At 41.9% G+C, this 17,175-nt stretch overlaps 1 protein-coding gene across 6 annotated transcripts in view; it reads right to left on the minus strand.

Annotated features, from left to right (window-relative positions):
- Positions 1-17,175, minus strand: part of ANO1 (anoctamin 1) — an 85,080-nt gene that overhangs the window by 36,215 nt on the left and 31,690 nt on the right. For 4 of the 6 annotated variants that reach the window (XM_066625180.1, XM_066625172.1, XM_066625143.1 and 1 more), the window contains 6 exons: positions 16,800-16,851; positions 11,071-11,126; positions 8,938-8,979; positions 6,598-6,662; positions 5,333-5,467; positions 940-1,100 (listed from right to left, as the gene is read on the minus strand). In XM_066625180.1, the coding sequence (XP_066481277.1) occupies positions 940-1,100; positions 5,333-5,467; positions 6,598-6,662; positions 8,938-8,979; positions 11,071-11,126; positions 16,800-16,851 (511 nt within the window). Of the gene's footprint in view, positions 1-939; positions 1,101-5,332; positions 5,468-6,597; positions 6,663-8,937; positions 8,980-11,070; positions 11,127-11,611; positions 11,681-16,799; positions 16,852-17,175 lie in introns of all 6 variants that reach the window. The other 2 variants (XM_066625188.1, XM_066625163.1) reach the window with 1 other exon arrangement.

Below are 17,175 nucleotides of genomic sequence, written 5' to 3' on the forward strand. Positions count from 1 at the left end.
TGGACAAAACCACGGAGGGCAAAATCTAGCCATGGCTACTGGTCATGATGCTTCAAGCTTGGCAGTATGCATCTGAATACCATTGCAAGGAAGCAATGGTGGAAGGGAGGTATGCCTTTCTCTCTAGCTTATAAACTTTGCAGAAGCACCTGGTGGGTCACTCTGGATAAATGTTGGACTAGATGGCACTTGGCCTGATTCCAACTGGCTTTTTTACTTCCTTATGTTCAGACATGCATTCTTTGCCATTTCAGAATCAAATGTGTGATTGTAAGCCAGATTCTAGGAAGAATCTGTGGTGTTCATGGGATTTTTTTTCCAGAAATAAGTAAAGTTCTTGGATTAGCGAAAAGTTCACAAAGCGGTTTACTTTCAATATGACTGCCAACTACTGCAGCATCTCATTATCTGCGTCTCAGAAGGGGCTTTGCAAACATGGAATGCCCCTCAAAAATAAAAGGACACCTTCAGAGGTATAAACAGCAGCATACTGATAATGCTAATGCACTTAAACTCAGACATTATTCAACCTTGCTTTGTTCTCAGAAGTTAGACCATTTTCTAAAAAAGAAAAAAAAAATACCACCAATAAATCTCTTCTCCAATGGTCTAATTTGAGAGCCAAGTCTGCAAATAGATTTTGTTGGCAAGCTATGCAGTCCCCTTAATGCTATCTATACATGCCATGCAGCAGTTTTATGACAAATGCTTCATTTTAAATTCACCCAAGCAGCTTTCTGTATTTTAACCTTCAGTTCAGAACATAAATATGAGTATGACAGTTTTATGGGAAAGGGGAGGGGGAAAGGACTACAGATAATTAACTGTTGAATTGTAAGAACACTGATTGATACTTCTGCTTGTTTCCTTCTGTATGTAAGCAAATTTAAATTCCTAAGCCAACCAAAACCGATGGCAAAGTCATAAGGATTTTCTTACCCCACAGAGCCATGAAGACAGAGAAGAAGACCGTTGCTGGGTTATCAAACAGATGGCTTGCCCGAGCTGTTGCACAAGCAGAACTTAGTTTCCAATAGCTGCATGTTTTGTCACATAAGGGGCACATGGTGATATTGTTTCTCTGGTTGCACATCTCCATGCTGAGGGAAAGCAGTAGTAAATGAAAAAAAAGGAAGGTAAGTCCACTCCTTTGGTCAAGACTGGTTTTGCCTTGTGTTGCTTGTCAACTTACTGTTAACTTACTGTTAACAGGCAACTGGTTAACTTACTGTTAACAAAACCGGTTAACAGTTTTGCCTGTTAACCAACCTGTTAACTTACATGTAATTCATACTCAGTTGATTGGACTGTCATACCGTTACCCTCATGCCCCATGAGACATGATGAACAGATATACAGAGGAGATATATAGGGGAAAGGGGCTATGGGAATCTCCAGGATAGCACTGAGAAGGGCCACATTCACCTCCATGAATCTGTGCTTCTCCCCATCCAAAGATCATGTCAGCACACATACAACATGCTCTGTCATATATGTGTCCAGCATACTTTCGCTGCCACCAGCAAATGAGCCATGGTGCAAGTTATCCAACCAGCTATCAGAGTCTGTTGGAAAGCCTTTTTGCCGAGCTTCCCCTAGAGCAGTGGTCGGGGAACAGGGGTAAATTACCCCAAATGGGGTAAAAGTGAAAATCTGGGGGTAATGAGGAGGTAGCGGAGGGAGTCAGCGCACCCGCTCTCCACCCGCTCCAGGGGGCCGGCAGCGGGCTGGTGCGCTGTGTGCACACCGCCCGCTGCCCTGCTCCCTTCCGCTCACCTTCAGATGCGGTGAGCGGAAGGGAGCAGGCGATACACTCAGGCTGTATCCACAGCCTGCGTGTATCGCAGCCGCCCGCTCTCTCCGCTCTGTGCGGGAGACTGGAGCTGCCCGGCGCTGTAGTGATGATGTCATCACACAGCGCCGGGCCGTCAGTGTCTCCCGCCGAGCGGACAGAGCGGGAGGAAGAAGAAAAGCCGCGCCGACCGACGTGGGATCGAGGTAAGGTGAGTATTGTTTATTTATTTTTATTGGGGGCATCGTTGGGCTACCTATACTGGGGGGATCACCGGGCTACTAACTACCTATACTGGGGGGTCATCTGGCTACTGACTACCTATACTGGGGGATCACCGGGCTACTAACTACCTATACTGGGGGGTCATCTGGCTACTGACTACCTATACTGGGGGGTCATCTGGCTACTGACTACCTATACTGAGGCATCACTTGGCTACTGGCTACCTATACTGGGGCAGCTACACCTCTGTATGGGGGATTCTGTTGTATGCAAATCAAGGGGGTAACGTCTGCGTTTATAAATTTTTTGGGGGGGTAAGAGGTAAAAAAGTTCCCTGACCCCTGCCCTAGAGGGAGATGAGGGGGGAATGGTTTGGTGGATGTCCTTGCTTTGCTTCTCTCCCTCTCTCACCACACATTCTCATACAATCCCACAACACACTCAAGTAATCTCTGGGTAGTGCAATGACTGAATGAGGCTATGGAAATGGGAGGCTGATTACACTTTAGGACAGGGGTGCTCACACTTTTTTGGCTCGAGAGCTACTTTGAAACCCAGCAAGGCCCGGAGATCTACCAGAGTTTTTTTTACAATGTTCGCGCCATCATAACATATAACATTTATGTGTACAATGTATGTTGGTGTACCTTGAGCCCCATTGAGTATAACAGGACTTACTCCTGAGTAGACATGCCTAGGATTAGGCTGTGAGGCTGCAATCCTAGCCACACTTACCTGGGAGTAAGCCCCATTGAGTACAATGGGCCTTACTCCCGGCGTTTCCTCCCAGAGGCACCTGAAGGGGGGGTTGGCACTCCGCGATCTACTCATTTTGCCTCGCGATCTACCGGTAGATCGCGATCCACCTATTGAGCACCCCTGCTTTAGGATAAGAACTAGGCAGATATACTTTAATCAAAACAAAGGAGAAAGGTTTATTGGGAATAAATAAAAATTGGGATAGCTGCACATGGAAGCAGTATTATGGGAAGGATTACTGTGTACATTTTATAAACAAATACAAACATATTAAGAATATAATACAGTCAGATACATGCCAAATGTCAGGTAGTTCTGGATGATAAACTGATAGCTGATCTATACATTATACAAAATGAGGGGCAGGCAGAATTTTGGACTGCATCACTTCTGTCTCTAGGTACCAAGTCGTATTTATGAATGATCCCCAACATAAAAAGCACCATTCAATTAAAAGATATAGTCAGGGAGGTTTAATCTTGTGTTATACATGCAGGTAACCTTTTACGTGGGGGAGCATTTAAATATACAAACCCCTCACATGTAGCATGAAATGGTAAATAACAGAATTCTACCACCTCAGTTCAATTCCTCATTCTGGTCAATCTGGTAAAGAATTGCTCAGAAATGACATTTGGGGCTGATGCTAACGGAAAACTAGCTCAGTGTGGTAGTACATTTGCATCCCAAACTTATGTTGGATTGAGCTGTCACATGAAGCCTCTTATGAGTGCAAAAGACACTTATGCTGTCGTAAAATGGCTGCTGATGGAGAGAGCAGCAAGTGGTCAATTTGCAAGGCAGCAGTGCCACAATTCCACCAAAAGACCCCATTGTACCAGGTAAGGTAGCTATGGGGGAGGGCATAATGGGGGAGGGAAGAATGTGATGGAGGTAGGTGTGTGCTGGCACATGTGACCTATGCCAGTATGCTATCCCCCTCCTTACCTCCTAACATGATCCTTCTCTCCTCAGACTTCTGCCAGGTCTTGAACTGGTGCAGGTCCAAGAAGATGCATTGGTGAGCAGGAGGCTTGCCCAGAGGTAAGGGAAAATATTTTCCCTCACCTCTCTCTAGCAGTCTGATTTGGTCCGCCACCCCCCCTCCCGCAAGATACAGAAGCTTTTTTGGAGCGCCTAAATCTGCAAGGAGGGGAAGAATAGGGCTGTTAGACTAATAAAAGGCTTCTCCTCCTCCTCCTCTTCCTCCAAGATGCCATGCAAATTCACAGGCATCACCTTTTCAAAATATATTTAGGAGTTCATGTTGATGTTCTCCAGAAATTCCTTCAGTCAAATACCAAAAGAAAACAAATATGTGAGTAAAAGCAGATACCCCCTATAAACTATGACTGCAATTTAACTAATATATATATTACTAACATCCTACTACTTCCTATAGCCTGTATTGATTTATTTTCAATTAGACAACTGAAAGCTTTAAAAAGCTGCGACAGTGAACTATGACTCTTGAAAGATATAAAACAAGTAAGTTGATATGTTTTTCTGGAACACCCATTGGTGTTAGAATATCCAAAATTATGATTGATAGACTTCAAATCACACAGATCCATCATTAAGTAGAGTCAATAAATGGTATCACCTTACCAACTTTTCATCTCTTATTCTTGGAGAATGGCAAAGCAGGAACTGTATCTACTCGTATATTGAACTATATTGAATCAGAAATGAGCATCACCCTGACTTACAGCCCAATCCTATTTAACTCCCCGTGTTAGGGAGTTGCAGCTGCATCAACAGGGCATCTGCTGCATCCCACAGAGGAATTTTGAGCTATGAAGGCCTCCTTGAGGTAAGCAAACATGTGTTCCCTTGTCCTGGGATAAGCCCCAGCTGACCTGCTGGGTTTACTTGGACTTGTATTAGCTAAAGGACTGGCACAAATCCCAGTGGACCTGGGAAGGCGGATTCAGGTCAGGAAAGAGGATAGGATATTGGCACCGGCACTGTCACAATTCTGCCCCTCCCTGGCCTCTATCCACCTCTTCTTGCTCCCATTTTCCTCCTCTCCCTACTGTCTCCTTCCCTGGCTGTGGAGACAGAGCCCTCAACCTCGCGGTGCCTTACCTGGCACTTTGTTCCCAGAGGCACTTGGTGTCCCAGAGGCCACATGCACTTCTGTTTCTTGCTGTTGTTGCTTGCTGTTTCACATCTGTGATACAGCAGCAGCACTGAAGGAAAGGATGGCCTTGCTTTGTGCAAGGTCTTTTATAGGCCTTGAGCTATTGCAAGACCTTCATTCATTCATATAAGTTCATCTCTAATATATATATTGAAGTTCCTCTTCAATATATTCATTTATGTAAACTTATGTAAGTTTGTTCAAATCTTAAATGTAAATTAATTCTTCCGGCCCCCGACACAGTGTCAGAGAGACAATGTGGCCCTCCTGCCAAAAACTTTGGACACCCCTGGTCTAGATGATCCCGTAATGGGGGTCACTAGCCATACATGAAGCTGGCAGTCTCTCTTGAGAACTTGGTGGACACATGGAAGGGGGCAGCAATGCTGGTCCTGGGCAATATGTATGATTACCTTGGAATATTCTCATTCACTGTTGCACAACCATACAGGAACACGATAATCCCCACAACAGAAGCTGGAATAAGCATTTGTGTATAAACTCCCAGCCAGGCAAAATACAGACCAATCTTCTCTCCAAAATACTTTCTGAAACACATTGAAGGGGGAAAACATGATGTAATGTTTCCTGTCTCACAAAATGCATCACATCTAAATTTATGAATTGCAAAGGGTTTGACTTCAAAGGGGAAAATTAGGCTGGAAGGCATTTCCCCCTTGGAAGAATCTTTTCTGCAGGCTGCTTGGAACTCATCCAGGACTGGAGGCGCCCAGTAAGTCCCCTATTCTGGTTTTCCAAGTAGGTTGTCTTTCTGTTTCCATAGCTATCTTGATAGCTGTAGGATGGTCAAGTGGAGATCTACTCATATGCCTGTTCCTTGCCTTTCTCTTACTGTATGGCAAGAGCAATAAAAGAAGCTCAGATAAGCTAGGGGTCAGCATCTTACCACATTTTGTTTCAAAGCAGGCAATAAATGGAACAGTGTGGTATGCTGAGAGTGTCTGGCCAAAAACTGAAAGAATGATGTGGGAGTTGAGAGAGAAATATACCATTTCGTGCTGATTTTCTGCAGTGAAGCTTTCAATAAGTCAAAGGGAAGTGCTAATGGGATACTGTCATTCATCCAGCTGCAATTACTGATTTTTGGAAATAATGTAGTGCTGCTTAAATAGGTGGGGTGCAGGGAACAGAGGCCAGCAAGAGAAAGGCACATTCAAGGTTTCTCAACACTGCAGTGTCACAAAAATCACTAAAAATGGATTGAATGGAGCTTCAAGACTTACAAGCTCTGACATAGAGGAATGTTCTTCTCCCTCTCACACAACACCAAAACCAGGGGACATCTACTAAAACTGAGTGTTGGGAGAGTTAGAACAGACAAAAGCAAGTAATTAGTCTGTGGAACCCCTTGCCACAGGATGTTGTGATAGCATCCGGCCTAGATGCCTTTAAGAGGGATCGGGCAGATTTCTAGAAGAAAAGTCCATCAGAGTTTATAGTCCCTGATGGGCATGTGCAACCTCCTGGTTTAAGAAATAGGCTACCTCAGAAGCCCAGGTACAAGGGAGTGGCAACAGGATGCAAGTATCTTGTTGTCTTACGTGCTTCCTGAGGCATCTGGTGGACCACTGTCATATATATGAAGATGGAGTAGATGGGCTTTTGGCTGGATACAGCAGGGCTCTTATGTTTTTAAGCTGAAAGACAAGAAGCTTACCTCACTAGGTCAATTGGCTGGTACTTATAAAAGACTCCATAGCTTGCCCACTCGTCACACAGGAGCTGCAAAGAGAGGTTTAAAAGGACAGGAAGAAATGCAAGTAAGCAGTTCCTGCTACTCAACTGCAGAGTTCACGCTGTCCTCTGGTGTCACCATCTTGTGGTTTTATGTTCCTTAATCCACCACCAATACATATAATTTGCATTAAGTATTGAACAGGCCTGTAGGTTTGGCTCACTGACAGCTTCTTGTTATTAATTCTACAGGAGGACTAATACATAGACATAAAAGGATGGGGCTGGGAAGCAAGTGAGGCCTTGATGCTATGATTTGTAGCAAGGCATATACTAGAAAGGCTCTTAATAGATTTGGAGGGTGAGCATTCATTGAGTTATTAGTGCGGGTGAGCCAGTAGGAAGTGGTTTCCAGTCACTGAACTAATATTATGCCTTTATATCAAGATGCACACTGAACTTCGAAGCAGAAAGAACAAAATGATCTTTCTTGATTTTTTTTTTTAAATCAGGATGGGAGCCAGATAAAATACAGACCACCATTAGGATAAACTCATAAAATTAAACCAAATAAAATTCAGTTGGCAAAACAAGACAACTTTTTCCCCCCCTTTTAAGATGTGTTTCTTTTTGTCCAGTGTAATAATGGGAGAGAACAGATCTGTTTGTGCCTGTGCCCGCACTTTCCACTGTCACAGTTTGAACATGACATGCAGCTAGTGCAAAACCGATCTCCATGGGTGCAAACTTGCAGATGAATGTGTGTTGCACATTCTGCATCAATGCTATGACAATGGAAGGTGCAGGCACAAACTTTCAAGTTGCAAGAGGAGGTAAGACTCCTGACTGTTCTCACTGTTATGAAATCCAACATTACTTGCCAAGTATAATAATCACAGTACTGAAATTCAACTTCTGAAGTAACCAAATTCTTCACATTTCCAAGGACAGATAAAAATCCAGTTGCTCCTAAAGTCCTATCTGCTTTAGGGTTTATAATTTAAGGATTTATTTTGCAATGCAGAATGACAAACAGCTGCTTCAATGAGGTGTCAACAAAAATAGAGCCCCAAATCAGATTGTGGAAATCTTGCTGAATGGGAGAGATATTCCTCCCCTACATTTGCTTAGTGACTGTCCTCTGTATCTATGCAGGTGAACTGAGAATGCAAGAAACATTACTTTTGTTCTTAAAATGTATTGTGAATACAATAGTAATTGTAACTGAAATTGTATATAAGTTGCATCAAGCATAATAAACTTAATGTGAGCTTACTCCTTGGATGCAGTACTTGGATGCAATGCTTGTACAGCAGAACAATTCCAGACTTTAATTTAGAACATGGAGTAACGGCATGTTTTAGCCCTTGGTTCTTAAGTCAAAGTACACTGAACATGAACTCCAAAGTGGCTGTTTAAGGTCACAGAGTTCTTCTGGATTTACACCACTGTGGCTAAAATCAGATTTAACTCTTTAGCCTTGGGATATGGGCAAAATATCACAAAGGCGACAACAACAAAGAGTGTTTGTTAAAAAGCAGGTGCAACTGCTTCTAACACTCAATGCTACAAATAATTAAGCTCTCATTATTTACTGTGGAAACACAACATGGATTAAACATGCTGTGGAGTCCCCAAGCAATATGATCCAGATTTTGTGGTGTTCTTATAACACCACTCTGTGAATGCCAACTCAGAAGTAAGCACATTCTTAAAAGTAATGCATCATTTGACTCTCAGGGATTCACTGAAGTGAATTGGGGAGGCTGTGTGGTCAGAGTTTCCGGTATAAACTAAATGGCCTCAGAAATCTGGATTGGGCCCAGCATACTCACAGCCCAATCCTATGCATATCAACTCAGAAGTAAATCCCATTGTGCTCAGTGAGACTTACTCTGAGGAAAGTGTATGTAGGACTGGAGCCTTAGGCAGCAGAGACCCAGCAGTAAACTAGGAAATGCTGCCCTTTTCAAAAGGATTATTTAGAAAACAAATTGCACAAGCTTTCTCCCCCTCACTGTTTATTCCTTGTTATAATGGTTTCTTCTGAAAAATTAGTACTACTAGTCTATGCAGGTGAACTGAGAATGCAAGAAACATTACTTTTGTTCTTAAAATATGACTTGTATTGTGAATACAATAGTAATTGTAACTGAAATTGTATATGTTGCATCAAGCATAGTAAACCTAATGTGGGCTTACTCTTTGGAAGCAGTACTTGGAAGCAATACTTGTACAGCAGAACAATTCCAGACTTTAATTTTCCTTTGGGAAATTTGGGAGTACGTATTTGGGAGTAAAGTATGGGAGTAAATCTACTTACTTTTCTATCATTGGGCTCAACGTGTTCACCATCATAGTCACCCTTTAAACAAAGGAAAACTGGTGTTATCCAAGATGTCCTATCTAAAACTGCCATGCATTCTGCATAGGATGCATTTCTTCCATACATAGCAATGCAACAAAGTCAGAAAAACAGTCTAGATAAAGTAATTCTCTAATTCCAAAACAGCAACCAATATCTCAGATTATAGTGAGATGGGATAAATCTGGTTCTGTAGAGTGCACAGATAACTAAGATAACTTAGATAACTAACTAACTTAGATAACTAAGGGAACTACTTGAAGAACAGAGATCCAGTTCACCCCGAAATGTTTTACAGCAATCCTAATATTTCTGCTGAGGCATGAGATAAGAGCATCTTGGAATGTATTGAATCTTAGTGTAAATCAGTGGTTTTCAGACTGGGGAGTCCCTGGCCTCTTTCCCCTTAAGGGGCAGGGGGGAGGCAGGGAGGAGGAAGTGACGCTCAGGAGGGTTGCAGGGACTGGGATGCACTCACCAGTTCCTGCAACAGCCTTCAGGGCTCCCCAGCCTGCAAAAAGTGAAAGTGGAGCAATTGCGCTCCACTTTTGCAAAAACAGAAGTGGAATGCGATCGCTCCACTTTCATTTCTATCCAGCTGGGGAGCCCTGCAGGCGCTCGCACAGAGCTCTGCGCACCCCTGACAGGCTGCTGCAGGGATTGGTGAGTGCATCCCAGTCCCTGTAGCCCTTCAGAGCGGTGCAATCCTGGGGATCGTGTCACTGCCTTCCCCCTGCCCCCGCTGCCTCCCCACCCCACAAGGACTTACTGCGGGTTTCAAACAAAGTTTGAAAACCACAGGTGTAAATGACTGATTAAGCATATCACTGAGTAAACAGATCACATTGATGTGAAAGATATGCCTGTCATTATTAAGCACCCAGAGATGACAAAAGAATTATATTCTAAGTTTTTGAGTAATTGACTATACGTAATAAGTGCTGTGCAAGTCAGATGGTGGTAAGGCCACACCTGGAGTATTGTGTCCAGTTCTGGTTGCTACATCTCAAAAAGGACATAGTGGAAATGGAAAAGGTGCAAAAGAGAGTGACCAAGATGATTACTGGGCTGGGGCACCTTCCTTATGAGGAAAGGCTACAGCATTTGGGCCTCTTCAGCCTAGAAAAGAGACGCCCGAGGGGGGACATGATTGAGACATACAAAATTATGCATGGGAAGGATAAAGTGGATAGAGATGTTCTTTACACTCTCACATAACACCAGAACCAGGGGACATCCACTAAAATTGAGTGTTGGGAGGGTTAGGACAGACAAAAGAAAATATTTCTTTACTCAGCGTGTGGTCAGTCTGTGGAACTCCTTGCCACAGGATGTGGTGATGGCATCTGGCCTGGATGCCTTTAAAAGGGGATTGGACAAATTTCTGGAGGAAAAATCCATTATGGGTTACAAGCCGTGATGTGTATGTGCAACCTCCTGATTTTAGAAATGGGCTATGTCAGAACGCCAATACAAGGGAGGACACCAGCACACAGGTCTCTTGTTATCTGGTGTGCTCCCTGGGCATTTGGTGGGCCGCTGTGAGATACAGGAAGCTGGACTAGATGGGCCTATGTCCTGATCCAGTGGGGTTGTTCTTATGTTCTTATGATTTAATGTATGTTTAATATATGTTTCGGGCTATAAACAGTTAGAATACATACATAATTCATCTCTCCAACAGAAACTGACCACACAATCATGGGCATGCACTGCATTTGTCAGGAGGATGTCAAAGAGATTTAGATCAGGAAACTAGTTACTGGGTGCCCAAATATAAATATGTATCACAACTTCTCAGTGTCCTTGGTAGCAGAAGGTCAAAAAGCATGGTTATTTGCTGTGTTGTTCATTTGCTGAGTCACTTTTACAACTCAATTTTATTTCAAACTAAAGGAAGTTATTTTCTGTGTTACAGCACTAGTAAAAAGTTGGCAGACGCATTCCCCAAGAAAGTTCTAAAATGTAATATAAAAGTAGAGCAGGAAACTGGGCTCTACAGAAGATGTTTAGGATAGTGTCATTAATATCTAACACGTTAAGGATTCTTGGTATCTGCTTGTAGAAACATAATATTCCAAGACCACTTACATCATGCAAGGGATATGCAGCACTGTAAACGCCATTGGCAAGCAGACTGGTGATCCCTGGAAGAACAACAGAGAAGATCTTTTTATGCTTCCAAGCTTGAATTCTCTCAAGCAAACCCACTTTCCAGTTTTGGAATTTCCCTCTCGAATCACCAGTAATTTTGTTAGATAAAGAATCTTGTCTCATCTCATTTGCCACCACATCTTTGACAACAGAGGTTATTAAATGTGATTCGTTTTAAGAAACAGAAAGTTCTGGAGAATCAGAGGAAGTCATATATTTCAGAGACAAGAGCTGGAGATTATAAATTAGGCATTACAATATGTTACATTCTCGGAAGCTTCAAAGTTGGAGTTGAAAAGCAAGCCTGCAGATTTGGAAAAGGAGCAATAGGTGGGGTTGTAAGAAAAAGAGAGTTCAGCTGGGACTTGCAATTTGGGGGAATATGCGCGTGCAGACCCAGAGTTTTAAAATCAGATTTAAGCTTGATTAGAGAAGCTGTTTGGAAAGCCTTTGGAAAAAACCTTGGCATCATACTTACCATATTTATCATCACATTTTCGTCTTTTATTTAAAAGGGTAGTTTCCTTCTTTCTTCCCTCTCCTTTCCCTGTTTACACATGTGTCTATTAGTTATATGATTGAGCCTGAAGCCGTTACAATGCTTGTGTGATGGTGGGAACTGTGAACTTGTGCTATTTCTCCTGGTGAGTTATCTTTAATTTTGGAGTTAGAATGACAGTACATAATGGGAGGTGTCGTAAGTATAGATGAGATTTTGCAATGGGTGAAGAATGCACTTAGAAATCTTAGCTTGCCACAGAATTCCAGTGACTGCTTAGTGACAGGCTCTTGCAAGGAGGCTGTGCAGTATTTAATTTCTTGATGTACTTTTCATTACAGCTGCTGGCATTAATATAGCTACTTCCAAATATAGGGATACCTGACAGATTTTGAAAGGGTTGTGTTACCTAAGAAAGCACACTTGATGATTCTGATACCCTATCTTTAAGGTTGGTTTGGATCCAGTCAGAAAAACCAATATTGAAAAAGCAATTTGAAAAACCTAATGCTGATATCTATATGATGATAAAGTACTGGATAGGTATACCAAAACATAAACTATAAGCGATGGAACAGCGTATTCTTTGGTGGGATAAATCTTTTTAATTTCCCCCCAACTTCATTAAAAATGCACTCATAATCCAATTTTTCCTGATATTTTTTTGAGAGCTAGAATATCTATAGCCACAGTCTATGATAGTTATTTGCTGCATGTTGCTCTGGCAATAGCTGCTATTTCGTTGCATGCTATGATGCCATCCCATTGCTACTGAATCTTCTGTAAGACATTCTGAGCATTCATTCTCAACAGAAAAGCTTATATCTAAAAGTAACCTCTCAGGAAACTGGCAGATTAGCCCTCTGAAATAAACATATTTACTTGAAAGATTCAAAGCATGATGATTGTAATTGTCATGAAAATGTGAATATTAGTGGTTGTGCAGCTATGATCACAAAAAGAGATCACAAAAATACACACACTCTAGAGCTCCTTTATTATCAACAGTGAAAAAGTAACCTTAGTTAATTTCTTTGGCCAAGAATGTTTTCTGTCAATATTTGTTTATAGTGCTTGCTGAAGCCTGAAAATAGATAAAGTGTAGGTACTACCTGGTCAAAAGAAAAAAAAAATCCTATAATCAGTTTTATTGCCACAGCACTGCTGGCTCTACATTGCTATATTTATGGTCCTAGACAGCCAATAAAGGCCTGAGTGTATAAAATGTTAAAAACCATCTCAATAGTTACTAAAAGTGTTTAATTCTTAATTAAAGTGTTTAATTCATGTTTGGATCATGAAATAATGGGGGGAAATGCTAACACTGTTTAATTGTTAAACATCGGCTGCAACCCTAACCACACTTTCCTGAGAGTAAGCCCCATTGAACAAAATGGGACTGACTTCTGAGTAGACCTCATTAGGATTGTGCCCATCATTACTTATTTGCACCATGGCTTTTCCCCTCACATTGCCTACAGAAAGCAATCACATCACTAAACATTCTGTTAACCATTCAGAGATGGGCATCCCAATCCTAACCTGTGCTGGAACAGGCAGGCAGGCAGGCCTTCGCTGTATCCAGTGCAAGGTTGGAGGTGACTGTGACACAACTGGAGGCAAGGGGATATTTTTCCCCTTACTCCAAGTATTGCCCCAGCCACCACAATGGGGCTACTTGGATCTGTGCCAACTAAATCGCTGGCACAGATCCGAGCAGCCGGGTGTTAGACCAGGCTGCTCAGGAGAGAGGTTAGGATCCAACCTAAGTACTGGTCCTACCCCCCTCTTGGTCCCAGCCCACCCACCAGCCCACCCACAGCTAGTCCTCCCCCTGCCTTGGAATGCCCAGGAAACGCCCTCCCCAAACTCCTGTGCTGGCAGCCCTCCACTAGTGTGAACTTACCTCCACCAGGCCTTGATCTGGAGTATGGAGAGTAGAGCACGTCCTTGCGCCAGCCTCCCTGACTCCCATATTCACAAAACCCGGAAGCTGGCGCAAGGAACTTGCACCGCCTTAAGTGCAATTTAGGATTATGCTCTGAGAGTACAAGCCAACAGTTGTCTACTCAGAAGTGAATTCCATTGTCTTCAATAGGGATTACTCTCAGGAAAGTGTGCATAGAATTACAGCCTAAACCAGAAAACTTATACCATGAGAAAGGATTGGCCAAATATCAATGGGTGATTCAGATTTCTTCACCTGGTGACATTTTTATCAACTCAACAATGGATGGACCAGAGACTACCCCGACTTCCAGGTGGCATCGGAAAAAGTTCTCACCCCTAAACAGAAGGTGTCCTAGTAATGAGGTTTCTTGGTTTGTCTTGGTTTCTTCAACCTCATAAGAGATGAAAGCTACTCCAAGTGCCAAAAATTTAAACCTTGGAAGTCTATTTCACAGCTAAGTATTTTATTAGAATACTGGAGTGTTCAAAGCACAGCTGCATCTTAGAAGCACCTGATTCCTTTGGCCAGATCAAACAACACCAGTCTCTCTCTACATGTTTGCAGGGCAACTGTGCTGTAAGCACAGCCTGTGTAATTCCAGAGCACTGGTCATTTTTGCTTAATTGCAGTGTGTGTGTTTGTGTGTGTGTGTGCTTAATACTACTTTAATACTACCACAAAATCCTATGTTCTTGTATCTGAGTGAAGGTCTCATTGATTTGAATAGACATTCACAGGATTGGGCTGTAAATGTGGAATTAACAGTGCATGTAGAGAGATGGTTTGGATGAATCACCCCCATGTGATTTAAGCACAAAAATCCCAGTGTGCCAAGGAGTGAGGATGCTCTCAGCACAAATGTGTGAAGACGGTTTGGTTCAGTAAGTATTAACAAAACCAACCCTTTGAAAATTACTGTCATTTCTATTACCATTTATCCTAATTGACCTCAAACTTCAAAGTGCTTCATGGCATTTAGGAAGTTACACCAATTGGAGTCAATGCCCAACCACTATTTTTTTTTATTAAGCTAGCTCTACCCATCCCCCCCCCCAAATCCACATTTGGTGGAAGTAATGAAAGGAATCAGGTCATCTGTTATAATGTAGTCATGACTGTTACATCAGCTTGTGACCATAATGGCACAATAAAGGCTATGAAGTACAGTACAGTATGGTTGACAATGATAGAGGACCCCAACTCTTGCTTTCTCAAGATAGTGGAAAACATGATTTTCCAAACTATTCTCCAGGCTGTATGCAGTACTTAACATAGTAAATTCAACAAAATCCAATGGCAAAAAAAAAAAATCTGGTAGATTTATAGCAGTGTTTCTCAAAGTATGGGTTCGGACCCACTAGGTAGGTCACAAGTCAATTCAGGTGGGTTCCCATTCATTTCAATATCTTATTTTTAATATATTATACTTGATGCTACCATGGCCTGTGACCGCATTTGGGGAAATATTCCAGACCGGTACTTTTAACAAGCTACTATGTATATTTTTTTAACAATGATACTAAATGGGACCTGGATAAGTGTGGGTTGGATTGCAGCCTAGGATCGTTAAATTATGTCACTGCTGGTAATGACATCACTTCCGGTGGGTCCTGACAGATTCCCATTCTAAAAAGTGGGTCCCAGAGCTAAATGTGTGAGAACCACTGCGTTATAGGATCAAACACAACATCATAGCTTTTTATACAAAGCCCACAAACGAAGATCAAGGTCAGGCATGTGAACAAGGTCACCTTGGCACATGTCATTAACATGTCAATCACTGGACACATGTCATTAACATGTCAATCATTGCAAACATTGCAAACTAGATTGCAAACATCTAGTTTCCTGTGTGCATAGTATTGAGCACCATGCATACATATGTATATCAAAATACACGCACCTGTGTATCTCCTATAATAAACTACTCAATAACAGGCCACTAAGGAACAATATTTGCCTACAGAAAGACCTCTGTTTCCTAAAAGGCACAGGAGATGCCACCTTCAACTAAAAATGCAGACAGTGCTACACACCATTGCATATCTTAATGTTGTATTAATGGGACCATATAATTATGGAAGTAAATGGAATACAGAGGTAGGCACAAGCACCCCATGTATATCAGTGCTATGGGAAATGTTGATCATGTGGCTCTCTTTAAGCTAGGGATTGATACATAATCATAGTTTAATCCATCTTCTGTTATTTGAAGGATGGTTAATCAGTCTTTGTTTGTGCCAATATTTGTGCATGCATAGCAAGGATCCAGTTTCCCATGCTTGCATTTAACCCCTTGTTGATGAGTGATTTGTTAGCATTTAAACAAAACTAAACCAACAATCAGCTTTGATTAGAATAACATAATGACAGCTATACAATGAGTGTCTTGTTCTGAGACATGGCAGAATCATATGCAGATATCTCGGGTAATATGACATCTGTTTATAATAAAATGATAGCTATATATCTGTAGATGTACACTATATCCCGCCAGTACAATGTGTGTTACAAACCTGCCAAATAACTAGAGAAATTAAAGCATAAGGGTTGCAATTTGTCTCTAGGGATGAAGTGTGAATGTTAAATTATGGTGAAGTTTGCGTATGATGGTAGTCATTTATAGAGCCCCAGAACAAATATATACCAAAAACCGAACAGTCCAATGGCATCATAGTTAGCAACATTCAATTGACATCAGAAATTGCTTAGAAATGGAGTCTGACTCTGCCCCATGCATATATCCATACATAGAATACTCTGATGATCAAGTAACTCTGATGATCAACAGTTTTAATGAAACTGTTGGTCATACCATTTGATCATTTGATCCCTTTGCAAACTGAGAAATAAATAAGGACTGTCTCCAAGTACTCATCCTCCGACCACACAATCACATTACAACAGCTCATAGTCACTCCAAGCTAAAATATCACATAAAACACACTGAATCAAGGGCCCAATCCTATCTAACTTTCCAGTTCAATGCAGCCCTATGATAAGGGAACACATGTTCCCATGTCTTAAGAAGGCCCCAGTTACTGCCCCTCCACCACAAGATGCAGCACATATCCCACTGGCACAACTGCACCAGCACTGGAAAATTGGACAGGATTGGGCCCTTAGTGAGTTACAGTAGGGAAGGGTGCAAAACCCCCTAAAACCTTTTGAAATTTGGAAAATATGCAATTCTTAAACCCAAAAAAACATTCTTACCCATGCTGTATTTAGCTTTGGTACAAGTAGTTCTTTTCAACACTTCATAAACCTATAAAAAAAGGATCCTAAGATAATTGAAATGAGCAATAAGATGTTCACTATATACATGCCAAATAAAAGCACTGGTGCATTTAAATTATTGAGCACGACTATAGAGTTACTATCATCCTCTACTGAAAGCCAGTGTGGAAGATTAGGAACTTTCAATATGTTCAGGACATAGAAATTAGTAGTTTTGTACAATACATCTAGAATGCCAATACTGACTCTGTTACTCCATTTTACTAAGGCCGATGACATACCAGGAATACCCCCTCCAATGTGTAGATGACACTCCATGAGTTAAGATATCTGAATGGGGCGCAATCCTGGG

This window comes from Tiliqua scincoides, chromosome 1 (genome assembly GCF_035046505.1).
Source record: "Tiliqua scincoides isolate rTilSci1 chromosome 1, rTilSci1.hap2, whole genome shotgun sequence".
Taxonomy (NCBI): Eukaryota; Metazoa; Chordata; class Lepidosauria; order Squamata; family Scincidae; genus Tiliqua; species Tiliqua scincoides.